The 19,050-nt window shown below is 42.3% G+C and overlaps 1 protein-coding gene across 8 annotated transcripts in view; it reads left to right on the forward strand.

Annotated features, from left to right (window-relative positions):
- Positions 1-11,544, forward strand: part of CALD1 (caldesmon 1) — a 223,128-nt gene extending 211,584 nt beyond the window's left edge. For 6 of the 8 annotated variants that reach the window (XM_083365290.1, XM_083365291.1, XM_083365296.1 and 3 more), the window contains 7 exons: positions 617-660; positions 755-833; positions 1,859-1,996; positions 2,435-2,530; positions 4,281-4,361; positions 6,443-6,476; positions 8,974-11,544. In XM_083365290.1, the coding sequence (XP_083221416.1) occupies positions 617-660; positions 755-833; positions 1,859-1,996; positions 2,435-2,530; positions 4,281-4,361; positions 6,443-6,476; positions 8,974-9,005 (504 nt within the window). In that variant the 3' untranslated portion in view covers positions 9,006-11,544. Of the gene's footprint in view, positions 1-616; positions 661-754; positions 834-1,858; positions 1,997-2,434; positions 2,531-3,940; positions 4,057-4,280; positions 4,362-6,442; positions 6,477-8,973 lie in introns of those variants that run through there. The other 2 variants (XM_083365292.1, XM_083365294.1) reach the window with 2 other exon arrangements.
- The last annotated feature ends 7,506 nt before the right edge of the window (positions 11,545-19,050 follow it).

Genomic DNA, 19,050 nt, shown 5'->3' on the forward strand with positions numbered 1-19,050 from the left:
ACATGTCAAACCCGCGACGTGACATGACGTCACGCAACGTATCGGGATGGTTTTTCCATTGCCAGCAATAGGGTCGGTGCGGCTTCTGGATGATGCATCCGGCCCGCTGGCCAGCAGTTTGACACCCCTGTTCTAACATGTAGTTTTGTCACCTGATAAATACCAAAGAGGATGTCAGACTGGGGGGTGGAGAGGGATGTCAGAATGGAGTGATATGCATTTTAGGCCCCTAAATATTCTTAGAGAAACAAGAACAGAGGGCTGCTTTTTTCAGTTCCTTAACTTTTACATCCGCTTTCATTTCTGGATGGAGGCTGCATGTGGAGTGATTCTGCTTTTCTTTCCTGTCCTGGGGTGACTTTTTAAAGCTACTTATTGCTCTGTTATTTTTTTTTCTTACAAACTCTGTGACATTTTAGGATCCAAAGTTGGCCCTCAGCATTAAGTGTAGGCCCTGATCCTTCTCTCGATTTCATTGTGCTGTTGCTGTGATGTGTGCTACACACTTGCTATATTTGTTGCGTATATGTAAACCATTGCATTATTTAAACCTCTCCCAGGTTCTGTAATACGTGTAGATGTCCCTTTTATTTTCTTCTCTGCCTCTTTTCTTTAGATAGAAGAACGTGCAGAGTTCTTGAACAAATCTGCCCAGAAGAGGTAAAGAGCTCAAACATAAAGAAAAAAGTTATAATGAAAGTTTAACGTGCAGGATATGAACTGACAAGTCTCTGTCATTTCATTCTTTTCATAGTGGCATGAAACCTACTCACACGACTCCAATTGTCTCCAAGATAGACAGTAGGTTGGAACAATATACCAGCGCAATTGTGGTGAGTGGCTTTCATCTCCTCAATTCCCCATGTTCTTCTGATTGACCACTGTGGTCAGGGCAAATCAAACATTTTTCATAGACCGAGATTTTTTAAAACATGTCATTAAATAACTCTGGAATTCCTTGGAAGAGATGGAGCAATGAATATTTATTCAAGCTTATGAGTTCTGTCCCAATGTATGATGTATAGATTAGCCTGTTGAGTAGGACCCAGAGAGACCAAGCTTTAAGACTGTCTTCAACCATGGAAACTCATTTGGGCCAGTTACCCTCGGTCAACCCAACTTACAAAGATTTTTGCAGGGAGAAATCATATACTGCCTTAAGCTTCTGGGGGTGGCACAGTGGCTCAGTGGTTAAGATGCTGGGCTTGCTGGGTAGAAAGCTGGCAGCACAGGTTCAAGTCCCCAGCACTATGTGACAAGGTGAGCACTGGTCCTCTCCTCAGCTCCTGCTAACCTAGCAGTTCGAAGCATGCAAATGCAAGTAGATAAACAAGCACCACTTTGGTGGGAAGGTAATAGCACTCCATGACATCATGCTGGCCACATGACCATGGAAATGTCTTTGGATAGCACTGGCTCAATGGCCTTGAAATGGAGATGAAAACCATCCGCTAGATTCGGCAACGACTAGCAGAATAAAATCTGCCGGGACTCCTTTACCTTTTAAGCTTCTGGAGAAAGGTGGGATAAATCAAACAAAGAAATAAAGTATATTTCATTCAAATACCCGATTCACTTATGTTACCTTCATGGCCTGAGCCTTTGTTTCAGTCTTCCTTTCAGCGGCCTTTGTATGAAGTGTATTTAAGAGATCAACTTAGGAGGAACTTGGGGAAATGGTTGTGGATTTATTTTGGCCATCTGTTCTTCTGATTGTTGGTTTGTAACTTGGTGAGATTGAGCCAGGCTGTAGCCCAATAGCAGCTGGTAAAGTCAGAGGATGAAATAAGGGGAGGAGGAGGAGAAGAGTGATGGCAGGTTGGGGCAGCTAGCCTGACTCACCAGTTGCTTCTTGCAGGGCAACAAAGCTGCAAAGGCCGCCAAGCCAGCTGCCTCCGACCTCCCAGTTCCTGCTGAGGGAGTGCGTAACATCAAGAGCATGTGGGAGAAAGGCAATGTGTTTTCATCACCCTCTGGAATGGGGACACCCAATAAGGTACATGTCATCCTTCAGACCTTTCTGCCCTTGTGACCGCCTCTGCAGTTCCCAGGTCAGTCAATGCAAGACCTGAGGGGATTAGTGAAAATGCAGATTCTGAATTTCAAACAGGAAAGGAAGTTTTGCTTTTTGAAAGGTATTTTTTTTATTCTGTCTCTGAGATGGTGTTTCGCGGAGACACTGCTCTGAGTATTGAAGCTATGATACAAAGCTTTGCCCAACTTTGGCACAAGGGTTCAGGTATTGGCAAACCTTTCAACCATAGGACTTCGACGTTCTCATACGTGTTCTTGTGAAATTGCACAGATGTTTATGAGATTTAGCACTCTTACAGACTAAGATGTATAGATTCGGGTGATCAGCTGTTGCAATCTGTAGCGCGGTTAATTCTTACCATGAAGCTTCCAATTCTATTTACAAACAAATGTTCTGCAGGAAACAGCTGGGCTAAAGGTTGGAGTCTCCAGTCGCATCAATGAATGGTTAACTAAGACTCCAGAAAGCAACAAATCAGCTGCTTCAAAACCATCAGTGAGTATTTGCTTCTCTTTTTTTCCAGTAGTACCATAAAATAAAATAGAAGCTAAAATAACTTTTGCAGGGAAAGAAAGAGAGCTTCAGTATTCTTTTGGTAGATATCACTGGCTTCAGATTTTGGGATGCTCATCCACAGAGGCTTATCTTTATTTCAATAATTTCTTGTCCTTGCCATCATCACTGGTTGATTGCCCAGGTAGTTGACAGAGGAGTTCAGGGTTTTAGTCTAGTGGTCTTAGAACAGAACAGGCGAGTAGTCAGCACATCATGGATAATGCAGGATTTGGTGTATATTTGAACCTATTGAAGCAAAGCACCGGAAGGCAAGACAAGAAGCAATGGGTGGAAACTAATCAAAGAGAGAAGCAATGTAGAACTAAGGAGAAATTTCCTGACACTTAGAACAATTAATCAGTGGAAGAACCTGCCTCCAGAAGCTGTGAACGCTCCAACAGGTTTTTAAGAAGAGATTGGACAGCCATTTGTCTGAAATGGTATAGGGCAGGGGTAGGCAACCTTGGCTCTTTTATGACTCATGGACTTCAACTCCCAGAATTCCTGAGTCATAAAAGAGCCGAGGTTGCCTACCCCTGGTATAGGGTTTCCTGCCTGAGCAGGGGGTTGGACTAGAACACAGGTCTGCAACCCGCAGCTCCGGAGCCGCATGCGGCTCTTTCAACTGTCTCTTGCGGCTCCCAGTCCTCTGCCATGTGCAGTCCAAAAAAAAAAGTGGGACTAAAAAAGTTCAACCAATCAATTCAAATATGCAGGATAAGTGCATATCTCGCCTTGGCTCCACTCTTCAGTCAAACCCTGTTCTGCACCTGCGTGCATGTACGCGCATGTGCACACATTTTTTGTGGCTCCCAGTTTTTCCTTTTGTGAGGGAACTGGTTCCGAGTGGCTCTTTCACTGTTTCAGGTTGCTGACCCCTGGACTAGAAGACCTCCAAAGTCCCTTCCAACTCTATTATTATTACTATTACTATTATCTTTGTTGTTGTTGTTATTATTATTATTATTCCCTACCATTTTTAAATGATAAAAACCATAATGTGAGAACTCAGTGTTCAGAAGGTTGTCCCTGTGTTGAATTTACCAAGGGCATCCTTACTCAACCTGATGTTCTCCAGCATGTTTAGACCATATTTTTAATAATTTGCAACCAAATGGAAATTGCAACCTACTGTTGGAGCTAAAGTAGTGGTTTAAGATAGCTGTGGCATGGTATCAATCTGTTGTTTCTACGTTCTTCTCTATTCAAAACTAGCAGCCAGATGTTCATAAGCTCAGAGATAAATATTTCATATAAGAAGGCTGGACATTATAAGTGGACTGTAGTAGAATTATTCACAGAAGTGAGTTAATACTAATCTGTCCTTTCTCTCCATTCCTTCTTTCTCAGTCAACTGTTTTCTTCTCTTCCCTCTTTCACCACCATCTTCTTGGCTGGAATTCTCTATATATCTCCGTTGTTCTGTTCTTCTTTTGGATTGACTGTTTGCTTTTAAACTGAGTCAGGTAAATCAGTTTTAAAACTCTTCTGCAACACCATGACCTTCCAGTTCCAGCCCATGAATGTATGTATCTGTGGACCTATTTTTGAAAGAAATTATTTAAAAGTCTCATGCTACTGCCTATGGATTCACCTTTGGGGAAGGTTTGTTTAAATAGCACAAAGTTTAGTATATATATTTACCCTGTTCTTTGTTTCAAATGCTTGCTTTGTTTTCTTTTGGAAATAGGACTTACGACCTGGAGATGTATCTGGCAAACGCAACCTTTGGGAAAAGCAGTCGGTTGAGAAGACCCCTTCTCCATCAAAGGTGATCACCCCGTCTGTTTCTATTCCATTTTGGGGAGTGGGGTGGTGGTGTAATCTCTGAGGTCCCCTTCAACTGCACTACTGAATTTCGCTGACATAATCCCCAAATCTAGAAGAATAATGTAGAATAGATCCCAAACTATTTGTATTGTGCTGTTATGTCCTGTCTTTCTATTCCATCGAAGGTGGCTAATAATAGTTGAACAAACATTTAAAATGAAACTTGATTCTAATATAAATTAATCATTAAAGCCTTAGCTGTTTTCTTAATACCAAGGAAGTGGAGCAAACTGGCCAAGAAGGGCATTTAACGCCTGAGAACAATGCATAAGTCCTGCTTCCTTGAGGACACAGGCATTTTCAAAAAGTCCTCTTCTGCAGATTTGAACACTCAGTTTTACAATGGGAGAGACACTCTCTTAGATAGTCAGCTACTATCCCAAGTAGGGGTTTAAAGGTCAATTAAATGTGTTAAATTGTGCTTGGTAAACAGTTGAGATTTCATTATAGGCGTTGTATGAAACTCCTGTATGAACTTTGTACTGGTTAGTGATCTAGGTCAGGGCTTTTCAACCAGTGGTACCGGTACCACCTGTGGTACATTGGCACGTGGCAGGTGGTACGTGACCATCCTAGAAAAGTGGTAGCGGGGGAGGGGAATGAGCTGAACCGGTGGCAGCACCGCACAAGCCTGAGCGAGAGATGGCTGGAGCTGCAGGGCTGTCAGGGCTCAGCGAAAGTGCCAGGATCAGTGCCAGGCTCCAGATGGAGCTCGGCGCTGATCCTGGCGCTTCTGCTGAGCCCAGAAGAATCTCTGATCAGCTGGAATGTTGCAGCATCTGCAGGCTCTTGTGATTTACATTCAGATGCTTGGCAACTGATTCATATTTATGATGGTCACAGTGTCCCAGGGTCATGTGAAGTATTTTATTTTTTAATTTTTTATTTTAATTCCATTTATATCCCGCCCTTCTCCGAAGACTCAGGGCGGCTTACAAGCTTAGCAGTAGCCTTCATTCTATGTATATGCCTGCTTACTAGGGCTTTCACACACACACCAAGCGGCATTATTACAAAGTCAGCTTAATTGCCCCCAACAATCTAGGTCCTCATTTTACCTACCTCGGAAGGATGGAAGGCTGAGTCAACCTTGAGCCTGGTGGGATGCGAACCTGCACTAATTGCAGGCAGCTGGTGTTACTTAAGGAGGCATTAGCCCACTGCTCCACCAAGGCTCTTGGTGACCAAAACCTGCTGCAACCACCCCACAGATGGGGGGGGAATAAAAACAAAACACCCCCCACCCCACCCGCGCTGCCAATCCTCAACAGAAATGCTCACAACAATGAAATCTCGGATAGGAGGAAGAGTGCCGCCAGGCAGGCAGGCAGGCAGGTGTCTTGCTCGGCTGTGGCTTGGGGGGGGGTGTACCTTTTCAGTGCCATTGTAACTTCGAACAGTCACTAAGCAAACTGTTGTAAGTCGAGGACTTTCTGTACTTCATCACTTTTTTCCTTTTTTTTCCTTTTTTTTTGGTCATCAAGTTTTTGACACCTTGCTAGGCAACTGGTGGTACTCGGATGCTGCCATATCCTAAAAGTGGTACAATGGGTGAAAAGGTTGAAAAGCCCTGATCTAGGTGCCCCATTTTCATCAATTGCAACGTTTTCTTATTTTTCAAAGACAATCCTATGTAAAGTATATTGCAGTAGTCTAGCAAGATGAAATAAAGGCATAACTGTCCTCAGATGTGATAATTCACAAAGACACAGCTGTGCACTAGGTGGAATTGTGCAGACATGCTTCTCATCAGAGATGTCATCTATGAATCTAGTAACAACTGAGGATCCTCCAACTGTTTATTTACAAAGACATCCAGCCCACAAAGGGGAACTGATCAATAGACAGGCCTATTATGGTTTATTTTATCTCTCATTAATTGCATTCTTTGTACACCACATCCACGTCGTTAAGATCTACCAACCAAAAAAATAAAAATTAAAAAATTAAAAACCAGTATTTACTGCTAATAAACACTTTATGTTTCTGTAACCTTTTTTTATTTCTCTTTTTTTGAATCAGGTCACAGCAGCAGGAAGGAAGCTGGAGACCAATGGTAAGCCAAAGTGAGCATTTCAGTGTTTGGGATCAGATGTGGCATGAACACGGGGCCCAAGCCTCAATTTTGGAATAATATTAATAGGATTGTCAGACAGTCTCCCCTCCCCAGTGGCAAATGGGGCTCTTCGGCTGGAATCTGTAAGAGGCAAATAGCAGATAATTCAGTTTCCTGGCTAGTTTCAAAGCCTCTGAAGATGTGAGCTACCCATTGAATATTGTCTTGTTCTTCCTATGGTCCTCTTTATTGTTGCTGTATCTTGGACACATTTCCCCTTTTATGTAGTATTCCTGCTGTCTTTTCTTTCTTGCCCTCCAACATTGGGTAAATTTGCCTGTGAATTGGCTCACCTATCACGTGATCATTAGATGGGTTTGCTCAACAGGATCCAATGTCATAACCATGGTTTGCATACAGCAGTGTCTGGATCCATTTATAAACAAGAATCTAGCCAAGCACTTTATGGGTTAATGTAAGATATATCATGGTCTTTCTGTTCACATTCCTGGCCACTATGAAGAAACAATTACTTTTATTTCCTTCCTGTTTAGCACCTTGTTTGTCTAATTAAGCATCTCCAACTTCAGTAGGAATTAATGAGCCTTTTGAAATCTTTTAAATTTATTTATTTATTTATTTATTAAACTTATATACTGCCCTTCTCCCGTAGGACCCAGGGCGGTTCACAAGGCAATTAAAACAACATTACAATACAAAAATTAATAACAATTAAAATAGATTAAATTTAAATGGTCCTCTGCAGGATCCATTTCTTTTCAGGCATTATACCAGTACTGAGATATACTTACTTAACGAAGAATAAGCTGATTCAAACCCAATTTTGCAGCTCAATATATTAAAAGATTGCATTCCATGTGAATGAGGAGGTAAAATTTGAGCTGGGAGCAGTAAAAAGTATGGACCCTTTAAACACTAGGTTTAACTAATTTGTCTTTTGAAAAGAAGCTATCAGTGGGTATTCTTTTAAAGATAGTTAAGACTGAACCTATTGGAAATCAAAATCACATGAAATATTAGTACTACTTTATAAATCCTTAGTAAGACCACACCTGGAATACTGCATCCAGTTTTGGTCACCACATTACAAAAAGATGTTGAGACTTTGGGAAAAAGTTTAAAGAAGAGCAATTAAGATGACTAAGGTCCTGGAGAAAAAAAAACACATGAAGAACAATTGCAGGAATTAGGTATGTCTAGTCTAGGGAATGCGGTGGCTCAGTGGGTTAGGACGCTGAGCTTGTCGATCAGAAGGTCGGCAGTTTGGCGGGTCGAATCCTGAGTGCCGCGTAGCAGAGTGAGTGCCTGTTACTCGTCCCAGCTTCTGCCAACCTAGCAGTTCGAAAGCACGTAAAAATGCAAGTAGAAAAATAGGGACCACTACGGTGGGAAGGTAACAGCGTTCCGTGCGCCTTTGGCGTCTAGTCATGCCAGCCACATGACCACGGAGACGTCCTCGGACAAGCGCTGGCTCTTCGGCTTTGAAACGGAGATGAGCATCGGCCCCTGGAGTCGGAAACGACTAGCACACATGTGCGGGGGAACCTTTACCTTTACCTTTAGTCTAGGGAAAAGAAGGACTCAGGGTGACATGATAGCAGTATTCCAGTATCTGATGGGCTGCCACAAAGAAGAGAGAGTCAACCTATTCTCCAAAGCACCAGAAGGCAAGACAAGAAACAATGGGTGGAAACTAATCCAGGAGAGAAGCAATCAGGAATTAAGGAGAAACTTCCTAACAGTGAGAACACTTAACCAGTGGAACAGCTTCCCTTCAGACGTTGTGGGTCCTTCATTACTGGAGATTTTTAAGAAAAGACTCAACAGTCACCTGTCTGAAATAGTACAGAGTCTACTGCTTGAGCAGGAGGTTGGACTAAAAAACCCCCAAGGTCCCTTCCAGTTCTATTCTGGTTCTGATTCTTCTAGATTGTGTTTTCTGATTCTTCTAGATCAGACATGTCAAACACAAGGCCCGGGGGCCGGATCCGGCCCGCGAAGTGGTTTCATGTGGCCCGCGAAGCCATCCTGGAAACAGTGAGGGAACGGTCCCCGCTGCCTTGGCCCTGGCCCAGAGATCCTCCTCCTGCCAGAGACCCTCAGACCTGTCCCACTCCTGCCCGGGCCCCCATAGGCACCCTTGAGGCGAACGATGTAGAGCGGGCCACGCCCACCCAGTAGGCCATACGCACTCTAGCCACGCCCACCCAGTAGGCCACACCCACCCTGGCCATACCCACCCGGCCCCCTGAGGGCAACCACAATGCTGATGCGGCTCTCAATGAAATTGAGTTTGACACCCCTGTTCTAGATTGTGGAGAATGAGCAAGAAAGAAAGCTGGTATAGTCCTTAAAATCTGATTTTAGCATTGCAACCTAAGCAAATCCTTGGACAAGTATGTGTTTTCCAACTAACCCCCCAAATGATGACATTTCTGGTGATTTGAGGCAACTCCACCACTTTTCTTTCTTTTAGCAGGTTTGAGACAATTTGAAAAGGAGCCTTAAGGAAGCCGCCAATTACGCTGGACCAATTCGCTTTTCAAAAACAGAAGTGCTAAATTTGTCCTCTTCTTTTTATATATATTTATGTTTGTTTTTGTTGGTTTATTGAGGGGGGCGGGGGGTTGGCTGCATTATCCCAGTTTTTAAGGAAACCATGTATATTAGCACTGTATTTAATATTCAGTCTTAAAACATTTGTCTTAATAGTAGTGCCTTGTAACAAGAGCCTTATTCCTCAAAGAAATCCATGCTGTGAAAGAGAGACACTTCTACTGAAGAAGTCTAACAAACTGTGTCCAGACTAGAAACATTCAACATGTAGGAGAGGGACATATGCTGTGCACACCTTCCACTTGTGAGTCCTATCCCAAACACAGGGCCAGGATAGGCGGAACACAGGCTGGTTCATTCACAAGCAAAGCACCTGATCAGTGGGCCCTCAAGAGTCCAGGCAGAGTCAACCTCTTTGCTACTATTGACTTATTGTTGACTTGAGTGTAGAAAGGTTTGGTATAATTCCCTAAGCCTATCATGGTCCATAGAACACTATATGAAAGGTTCACCATCTTTGATGGTCCACCACCTTTGATAGAATGGTGGCCTTCTCCCCCTTTGCGTTCGGGCATCATATCACAGATTAAGAGGATGCCACATATGTTGTTTGTGGAGTGGCTAATCCATCGCTTACATTTTGCTTGGGACATACCTGTAAGTGGAGAGCATCTTCTCCATCCATAAGGTCATATGCAGAGCCAAGGAGCCTTACTTTCCATGAAAGGAAAGTATGGGAGATGCAAGGAATGGGGCTCTATGGATCCCACACAAATATCCTTCCCATACCTAAGTGAGATGGGCCCCATTTTTTTCCCTTTCAGCACTTTAGAGTAAGGCATGGAAGAAACATGCTGAGTTGGCCATTTCCTTCCGTAACTAGTCCATAATGAGTTAGCATCATCAGTACAACTTTCATAGTTTTAAGTAGCATTCCCCGCCCCCCTGCTCCCTTTGGTAACTTATAGTTAATACCTTGAATTTGGACAATGGCAATCAGCAGTGGTACTGATAATGTATCTCTCTCCTTTTTGTTTGTATTTTTTAAAAAAATAGTTAACAGTTTTAGAATATATACATTTCGCTTTTTCTAAATGTTATGTATAAGGCACTACTAATGATAGAAGGCTTTTAATACTTATTTACTTCATTTAGCTATAAACGTACATAACTAGCCAATATCACAACTTTGTTTTTTTTAAAAAGAATACACACCTTTTATATTAATATTCCATAATTGCCATGAGGGACATGGCAAGAGAAGTATTAGATTTTTTTAAAAAAATAATAATAATAAGATGAGCGAATAAAATTATAGTTTTAAAGAGGGAAGAAAAAAAAGCTTTAGGTCATAGGTCACATGTATAAAACAATATAGCTAATTTATATAGAACTACCATAATTACCACACAAGAAATACATGCACACGCGCTGTTGGGTATCTTTCTTTCCACTTTGTTGCACACTGATTTTGCTTTTTATCAGGTCTGTATACACGTCTCACATTCTCGCTTAAAGGGCACCATCCTTCCTATAGCCATACAATTCTGTGCACAAGTATAGTAGCCCTTGGCCCTAGGTCAGGGGTAGGCAACCTTGGCTCTTTTTTGACTCGTGGACTTCAACTCCCAGAATTCCTCAGCCAGCTGAATTCTAGGAGTTGAAGTCCACGAGTCATAAAAGAGCCAAGGTTGCCTACCCCTGGGATAGGTGCACTAACCAAGGAGGGCAGAGGGTCACTTTCTCTAGCCCAGCTGGTATCTTCCAGATGCATTGGAAATCTGAGGAGTTACAATCCCAACACATCTGGAAAATCTCACGTTGGGAAGGGCTAGATGCCCTTCAGCCTTCTCCCTGCCTTCTCAAGGAGTCCAAAGCTAGAGAACAAGCACTTGCTGAATTCCAGGCAATGAGGAAGAAGGCTTCATTTGAACCCAAAAGCCTTTTCCAGAGAGGACTATCTGTTGTGTCTCAGTCACTTCACCCCAAGTCTTTAACATCCATATTATTTGATCTGTACATAGTAAACCATAAACTTTTTTTTAAGTAAGTTTGAATTTACAAATCACATGATGATTGGGTTTTTTGTTTTTTTTTACACCATACTTTGGGTGGAGTGAAGTGAGCTTTATTTAAAATTTATAGCCCACTCCAAATGCAACAATAGCTTGAGAATGGTTAATTTCTGTATACAGGTTTACATTTTTATTGCAGCTGTTTGTCCTTTTTAGTTGTTTTTTTTTTAAGCGGTTAAGATGGAATAGCGGTATCCAGGCTCCATTGCTTTTTGTGAATCATCAAGTTTACATAATGAATTTCACTGGGGCTTACCGGCTGGATCAGAATCATAAAAGAAGAAGTCTTGGGTCTGTTTGTGGTTTGGCTGTTTATTTTTTTTTAAATACACTTTGGAATCCTTACATCTGAATACCTACCATAAAACCAGTATGCTGAATTTGTAATTCACAATAAATGGAGTTTGTCTGCCAGATGGATGGAGTCATTTTCTTTCTCAACCAGGGCTTTTGCATGCCATTAGGCTCATGACATCACCTTCATGTTTGTCTTGCATCTTCAGTTACTCTGTCTGACAAAACCACCACTTCGGTGCAATTACGCTGTACTGTTCATTCACTTTGTGTTCAATTTTTATTCATTCAGGCCCATTCATACTTGTCTCCGTTCTTGTTTTTACCCACAAACAAGTAATAGCAATAGCACTTAGACTTATATACCGCTTCACAGTGCTTTATGACTGCAATTTCTGCCTGAAGCCCTTGCGGTCATAAGTCGAATCAGACCCAATTCTATGACAATTTTTATGGCATAAGGTCATTAAGTGAATCACAGCTGTTATCAAGCAAATCCAGCTTCCCCAATGGACATTTTTGCTAGAAATTTTTGCAAATCATGATCATACGATCATAGGATGGTACAATCAGTCATAAATGCGAACTGGCTGCCAAGCAACCAAACTACATTAATGTGACTGGGGGAGGGGGGAGGGAGGGTGATGCAACAGTTGTAAGTGCAAATACAGTTTGTAAGTCATTTTTCCCAAGGCCGTTTTAACTTTGAACCATTGTGAAACAAATGGTCACAAGTTGAGGACTACCTCTACCTCTTAAGTAACCCTTTCCTCCTGCATTCGATTTACTATCATGTTTCTCTTGATAGATTTGCCTCTTACTGGTGTACTGTAATGTAGGCCAGGACACTCATATGCAACCATTTTTGCTTCTTTCAGCATTCCTTCCTTCACTGTCTTCTATCAACATTTGCACATGCAGTATTAAACAGTTTCCAGTTCCCTCTTTTAAATTTTCTGCCAGAATACACAAATTCATTTCCTTGTTGTAGTACTTCACCACTTACGTATGCATTCATTGTTCCTATTTTTCTGGTCAAATGAAACTACCTGCGTCTTTAGGGCATTTATTTTCAGATTTACACTCTTTTTGCTATACATTATCTTGGAGGCCCACACAGTTTCCAGCATATCACCAAGTAGATATGCAGCCGCGCGAGTTGTGTTGGGAGTCTCCCAATACTCCCATGTTACACCTTTGCTCCACGAGCTGCATTGGCTGCTGGTTGCCCTCCGGGTGAGATTCAAGGTGTTGGAAATGACTTACAAAGCCCTACATGGCATGGGTCCGGATTACCTACGGCAACACCTGCGGCCGGCGTCAACTTCCCTCCGTCCAGTGTGCTCCCACAGAAAGGGCCTCCTCAGGGTGCCTCCGATCAAGGAATGTCGACTGGTGGCCCCCAGGGGGAGGGCGTTCTCTGTGGGCGCGCCAGACCTGTGGAACCGCTTGCCGGTTGAGCTCCGGATGGCCCCCGACCTTCGCTCCTTCCGGCAGGATCTAAAAACTTATTTATTTGAGCAATCCGGCCTGGTTTGATGGGTTTGGGGGTTGGGGTTTTAACATGGTTTTTAATTATTGTATATATCGGGCATAATATTTGTTTTTTAACTTTTGTATTTTGTTTTTAATATTTATTGCCCTGTACACCGCCCTGAGTCCTTCGGGAGAAGGGCGGTATAAAAATTTAATAAATATAAATATAAATATATAGAAGGCGCATGCACAAGACTAACTAGCGACCTTCTTTTGCCAAGGATGAAATTCTGTATGGGGAAGCAAGCAAGGCTTAAAGTGGCAAAGCTGAGGCCTGCAACCAGTTAGGAACCACACCCCATTTGTAGCAATAAATAGGCATCTAAATCAGCTTGACAAACACATGACTGTTTCCCCAGAGTGAAGGTGGATGGTTCTAGGTCAGGGGCAGGCAACCTTGGCTCTTTTATGACTCATGGCCTTCAACTCCCAGAATTCCTGAGCCAGCATGGCTCAGCTTGGAAACCTCTCCCTTTCCCCTCAGCATGGCTGGCTCAGGAATTCTGGGAGCTGAAGGCCATGAGTCATAAAAGAGCCAAGGTTGCCTACCCCGACCTAGAACCATCCACCTTCACTCTGGGGAAACAGTCATGCGTTTGTCAAGCTGATTTAGATGCCTATTTATTGCTACAAATGGGGTGTGGTTCCATTCTACATGAATGGAATTCCTACATTTTGGGGGCCAATTATCCAATATCTTAGTAACTGAATTTAAATGTGTAATCTTATGTTTGATGGCAACCGCAAGAATAAGACAAGGAAAATGCATTAGAACTTACATTTTTTATTTTTTAAAAATAGCACAATATCCATTTCCAACAGGTACGAATTCAAGCAAGCACATTCAAATAAATTCTGCACCATAAAGCCACCAACCAATGAGAATGACAATTGGATACTTTTAAAATTTCACTGTGGAAAATGTAGATATGACATGGAGTTTCAGGGGGCAATTAAGCGCAGACTTCCATTCATCCCTCTTCCTTATTCTCCCGCAAGTCTAGTTTGGAGAAAATATTTCCTTTTGAATGCACCTAACAAATGATAATAGAAAAAATTTCCTTGTTCCAAAGGCATAGGTCTCCAATGTCCTATTTTATTTACAACTTGGTGCTCTTTCCAGAAACTCAACAGTGTATGTGACTATTCTAGTTCTAATTCTTACATCTCGAAAGTTGTGGGTTACACTTGAATTATTAGCAACTGGTTGGTCTGGCTCTTAAGACGATTATAATCATAACCAAGATATAATCATATATGTTTTATATTAGTGCACGTTAATCATAATATAATCATACTTTTACAGCCTATTTGGAATCCAAATCTTTCTTCTCTATGCATGTAATCTTTCTCCTTGCTGTATCTTTACAAGCTGGTTTCACAGAATCTGGAAGTGCTGTTTAAAATATTATTTAAACATCATTTATTGAAAAAGCACTAGCTGAGTTCTTACACCATACTAAATCAACTGTAATTTATAACCCACGGTGGGTGAGCAAATACAACATGCTAAGCTTCGAACAATCAAGCTACGTTATTACTTAACACAGGGGTGGCCAATCTTGACTGGGAGTAGGTCATGCTTAATGTGTTTTGGGTACGAGGGTTACGATGGATGATGTCATTATACAAAGAAGATGGGGACTATGTTTTCTCCTCCCCCCTTTTGTGTTTTGCATTGGATATGGACTCATTCTCTTTATTTAAAAAATACTATATTAGGTGTACAGTGTTTAAGATTTCCTCTATAGTATATGGTGCTGCAGCACTTAAAATTCAGTTCCAAAAAGATGCACGGGAGATGGTGTAGTTGCAACATAGCTGTGAAGAGCCACAGAAATGGCCCCGGGCAGTGGGCCCTTGCAAGTACCTGCCCCTGACAGCTCCAAGACTGACACCTTACCTTTGCTGACCAGCCACTCTGTGTGTGCTGTCCCTTTCTGCCTCCTAGGAAGATGGTTTAGTCAAGTTTTGCCAAGGCCGCTCCAGCCGCTCTTGGGCCCCGTTGAAGGAACGAACTGAAGTGCCACTCTCCGATTCTCGTTCTCTATGCTGGGCAAACTCCCATCGCCTCTCGTGGAGGCATAGCGGGCGGCTCTGGTGTTCCCCAGCTTGTATTCTTTTGGCTCTGACATGCCTTAACTGGGCTTGTTTCGACGCCCGGATAAGTACAAAAGATGCAGGGCTGCACAACCACGTGAGCGATCGGGTCACTTTGGAAAAGCATGGGCTTGCTGGTTTATGGAAGATAAACCAGTGGAAAGGGCTTCCTTCAAAGGGCTCAGAGCAGAGGCAAGGAAAGCCGGTGCTTGCTAGAAGGGGTTAGACCTGGACAGAGGTAGATTGAGTTCAAGGCCTGGCTTGGCCCCTCTGGCAGTTCACATTGTTTCCGAGGCTAACCTTGGAGGCTTTCCGGGTGGCTCAGAAAAGGCGGCCTATGAATACAATTAACAGAGTGTTCCTCATTCACACAGCGGCTATGGCCATTGGGAGACTTGAGATAACAGGTTAGGGATCAATCTGATGGGGAAAATCGATCTAGTGGGGGCTAGGAGTCGGAAACGTCTTGGTGACTGGACGTCAATCAATCAGTCCTGGTTCACCCATAAGAAGCTAATGAGGTCAGTTAAGGCAGGAGGACTCCCCCGCTGATTGACATGATTTATGGTTAAGTCTCCAGGGGTTCAGTGGCCTCCAAATAATGCTTTTCTGATGGCCACTTAATTGAAGCTTTAAAGATGCATGTGCATTTAAAAAATAGAGCCTCAGTTTTTGGATTGTGCTACAGGTTTTCTGAAGAAAGAAAAAAAAACAAAAGTTGGCTTAGCTGGATCGCCATCCAAGAGATGAATACAGGTAGTCCTCGATTTACAGCCACTCACTTAGTGACTTTTCGAAGTTACAACGGCGTTGGAAAAAGTGACCTACGATGAGTTTTCACACTTAATGACGGTTGCAGCATCCCCATGGTGAGGTGATCAAAATTCAGACGTATAGCAACTGGTGTGTATTTTTGACAGCTGCAGTGTCCTTGGATAATGTGATCACCATTTGCCACCTTCCCAGCCAGCTTCTGACAAGCAAAGCCAACGGGGGAAGTCAGGTTTGCTTAACGGCTGATTCACTTAACAACTATAGAAAGGAAGGTCGTCAAATGGGGCAAAACTCACCTAACAACTATCTTGTTCAGCAACAGAAATTTTGGGCTCAATTGTGGTTGTAAGTTGAGAACTCCCTATAGCAAAAAGGCCATTTATAAAGGTAATTGTGTCATAATCTTGCTCTTCTTAGTAGAGTAATAAATAGGAAGTGCAGAATTCTTTTCAAGCTGTTTGAAGCCTCTCTGTGTGAAGCACCCAGATAATACAGAAGTTCTGACAATAATTATTGATAAATCTTTGCGGTTAGTGCTTGGGTGGTAATTCGCTTTATCCTGATTTCTGAAATTGCTTTGCTCATTAACTCAAATTGCCCATTCATGACAACGTAACAATAAACATTTTAGAGTATGAATGGATGAGTGTGAAAATTCTTTCCAGAGACAGTGGGATGGATAGGAGTCAGGCAAAAAAAACTGCAAAAAAAAATGGGGTCAGCTGAGAAGTGGAAAATCAAAAAAGGCTGCCAAGAAGCCTCCATGGGGTGTTGTGACCTCTAAATGTGTTAAACATAAATGTAAATGTGCTAAGTTTGCTAAAAGTTGCAAGTTTTAACAACCTGCAGGAATCAGGGAGAGATTTGGCACACTTGACTTTTCTTACTGGATTTTTAAATTCCAGTCTCCAGATTTTTGAGAAGTTTCCTCTTTTGAATTAACTGTGACTGTATTAGATCCAGCTGGCATTTTGTGTTTCCCTGTGGAGGTGTCTGAAATTAACATTAATTATGGTCCTTTCCAGTTTCTTCCATAAGAATTACTTCTTGCAATTCATTTTAGTACTATTTAGGATTAAATCTAGGATTAACTCCCTCTGGATGGTTCCAAAATGAACTCTTCTAAGGAGCAATCATTGTAGGTGTTTGGTACCAATGTACAAATGTCAATTATAAATCAAGCATTTTGTATTTGTACCCTGGCATCAAACTTAAGTATGCCAGATGACTTATGTTGTGATGTTCTAGCCATGCATTTCATCGTTTGCCCCATTTAACAATAATCGTTTAGGGTTTCCAGAAATCTGGTTTCGTTGTTGTTGTTGTTGTTGTTGTTGTTGTTATTATTATTATTATTAATTTGGTTTATATACTGCCCTATTCCCGAAGGACTCAGGGCGGTTTACAGGGCAAAATTTAAAAACAATACAGTATAAAATTAAAATAAAATAAAATTAAGTATAGCCCCAAAAAATTAAAATCACAATTTAAAATCATTAAAACCCCTCAGTCCAGGCCAGATAGCTCAAAGAGCCAGGTTTTTAGGTCCCGGCGAAACGAACGAAGGTCAGGGGCAGTCCAGAGTTCCGTTGGCAGTTGATTCCATAGGGCAGGCGCGCCCACAGAGAATGCCCTCTCCCTGGGGATTGCCCGCTGGCAATCCTTGACCGGCGGTACCCCGAGGAGGCCCTCCCTGTGGGAGTGCACAGGACGATGGGAAATTGACGCTGGCAGCAGGTGCTCCCTCAGATAATCCGGACCCATGTTGTGACGTTTGCCTGAATATCCAAGTCAGGATAATTGAAAGCCCCATTATTATATTAAAAAAATTCTTTCCTGATTTTTTTTCTCCATTTGAAGATTACCTTCAAGTCTGCTGATACAAAGGTGTTAAATAGTGGGTTCTTTGGTGCAGGAATGAAGACGCGGAACAGAGTACAGGATAACTCATTGTTTATTTTGTGCTGGAACTGTACTGAGGAAATGTCTGCAACTAGCCGCAATATATAGTCTAGCCCCTAGGCGGCAGCCAATAGGTTTGAATCAACCATTGCTGCCTGGAGATAGCCAACTGCAGCACAGGAGACTTGTAGTCTGGGTTGCTGGAGTACATAAACCCAGTACATAACAAGAGGTATCAGCTGATACAGTTCTACAGATAAATTATTGAGTCTGTCATTTATACTTCAGTAACTGTCTGCTTTGGCACGGCAAACAAACAGGACAGGTACAGACTCCAATGAATAGTAAGGACTGCAGAAAAAAACAATTGCATCCAGCCTGCCTTCCATTGAGGACCGGTATATTGCATGGGTCAGAAAGAGAGCCGAGAAGACAGCTTCAGACCCCTAGCATCCTGGACATAAACTATTTCAACTTCTCCCCTCAGGATGACGCTATAGAGCATTGCATGCCAAAACAACTAGACAGGGACAGTATTTCCTCCTCAGGCCATCAATCTGCTGAACACCTAATTTTCACAGCACCGGCTTATGCGTAAACATAATTATCCATGTAGTAGGATTGTATTGCTTTTATCCTTCTCATCTTCTCATCTTTCCTGCTACCTTCTCCTATCGGTATTTTATGATTTATCACTTGTTTGTATCTTATGATTTATGATTGCCTTATGATTTATGATCTATGGCTGTTTATATGTGCATTGAGAGCTTATGCACCGGAGACAAATTCCTTGTGTGTCCAGTCACACGTGGCCAATAAAGAATATTCCAATTCCAATTCTATTGAGTCAGAGAGGTAGAAATGTATCCTACGTCTAATTTACTTTTGTGGTTTTGCTTTAATTCCTTCATAATTAAGCCTCCACTTTGCAGAGGTTGCCTGGATTCAGTGGGGATTCAGCCTCACAAGATAGCGGTGGATAGGTCAGTTTGCATAACTATAACATCCATGAAAATAACTGAGCATGCTTGCAATGTGCAATTTGGGAAGGATTGGATGGAAACACCCTTCAGCCTTACAGTAATATGAGGACTTTGGGATTCTGGTACTGTTCTCCTATCCCTTTCCATCTTCACCTAGTGGGTTGTATGGGATTTAGAATAAGAAAAACACACATGAGCATATCAGATAGTCAATTTCCTATTTTACTGTAAGCTTGCAGTTGCCCTGGGATTTTGGTTAAGAGCCGACTCCTTAATATGTCCAAACCCCTGCATCTCACTTTTTGCTTCCCCACGGGTGACCAGATGCGGTGT

Source organism: Vipera ursinii (genome assembly GCF_947247035.1).
Source record: "Vipera ursinii genome assembly, chromosome: 6".
Lineage (NCBI taxonomy): Eukaryota > Metazoa > Chordata > Lepidosauria > Squamata > Viperidae > Vipera > Vipera ursinii.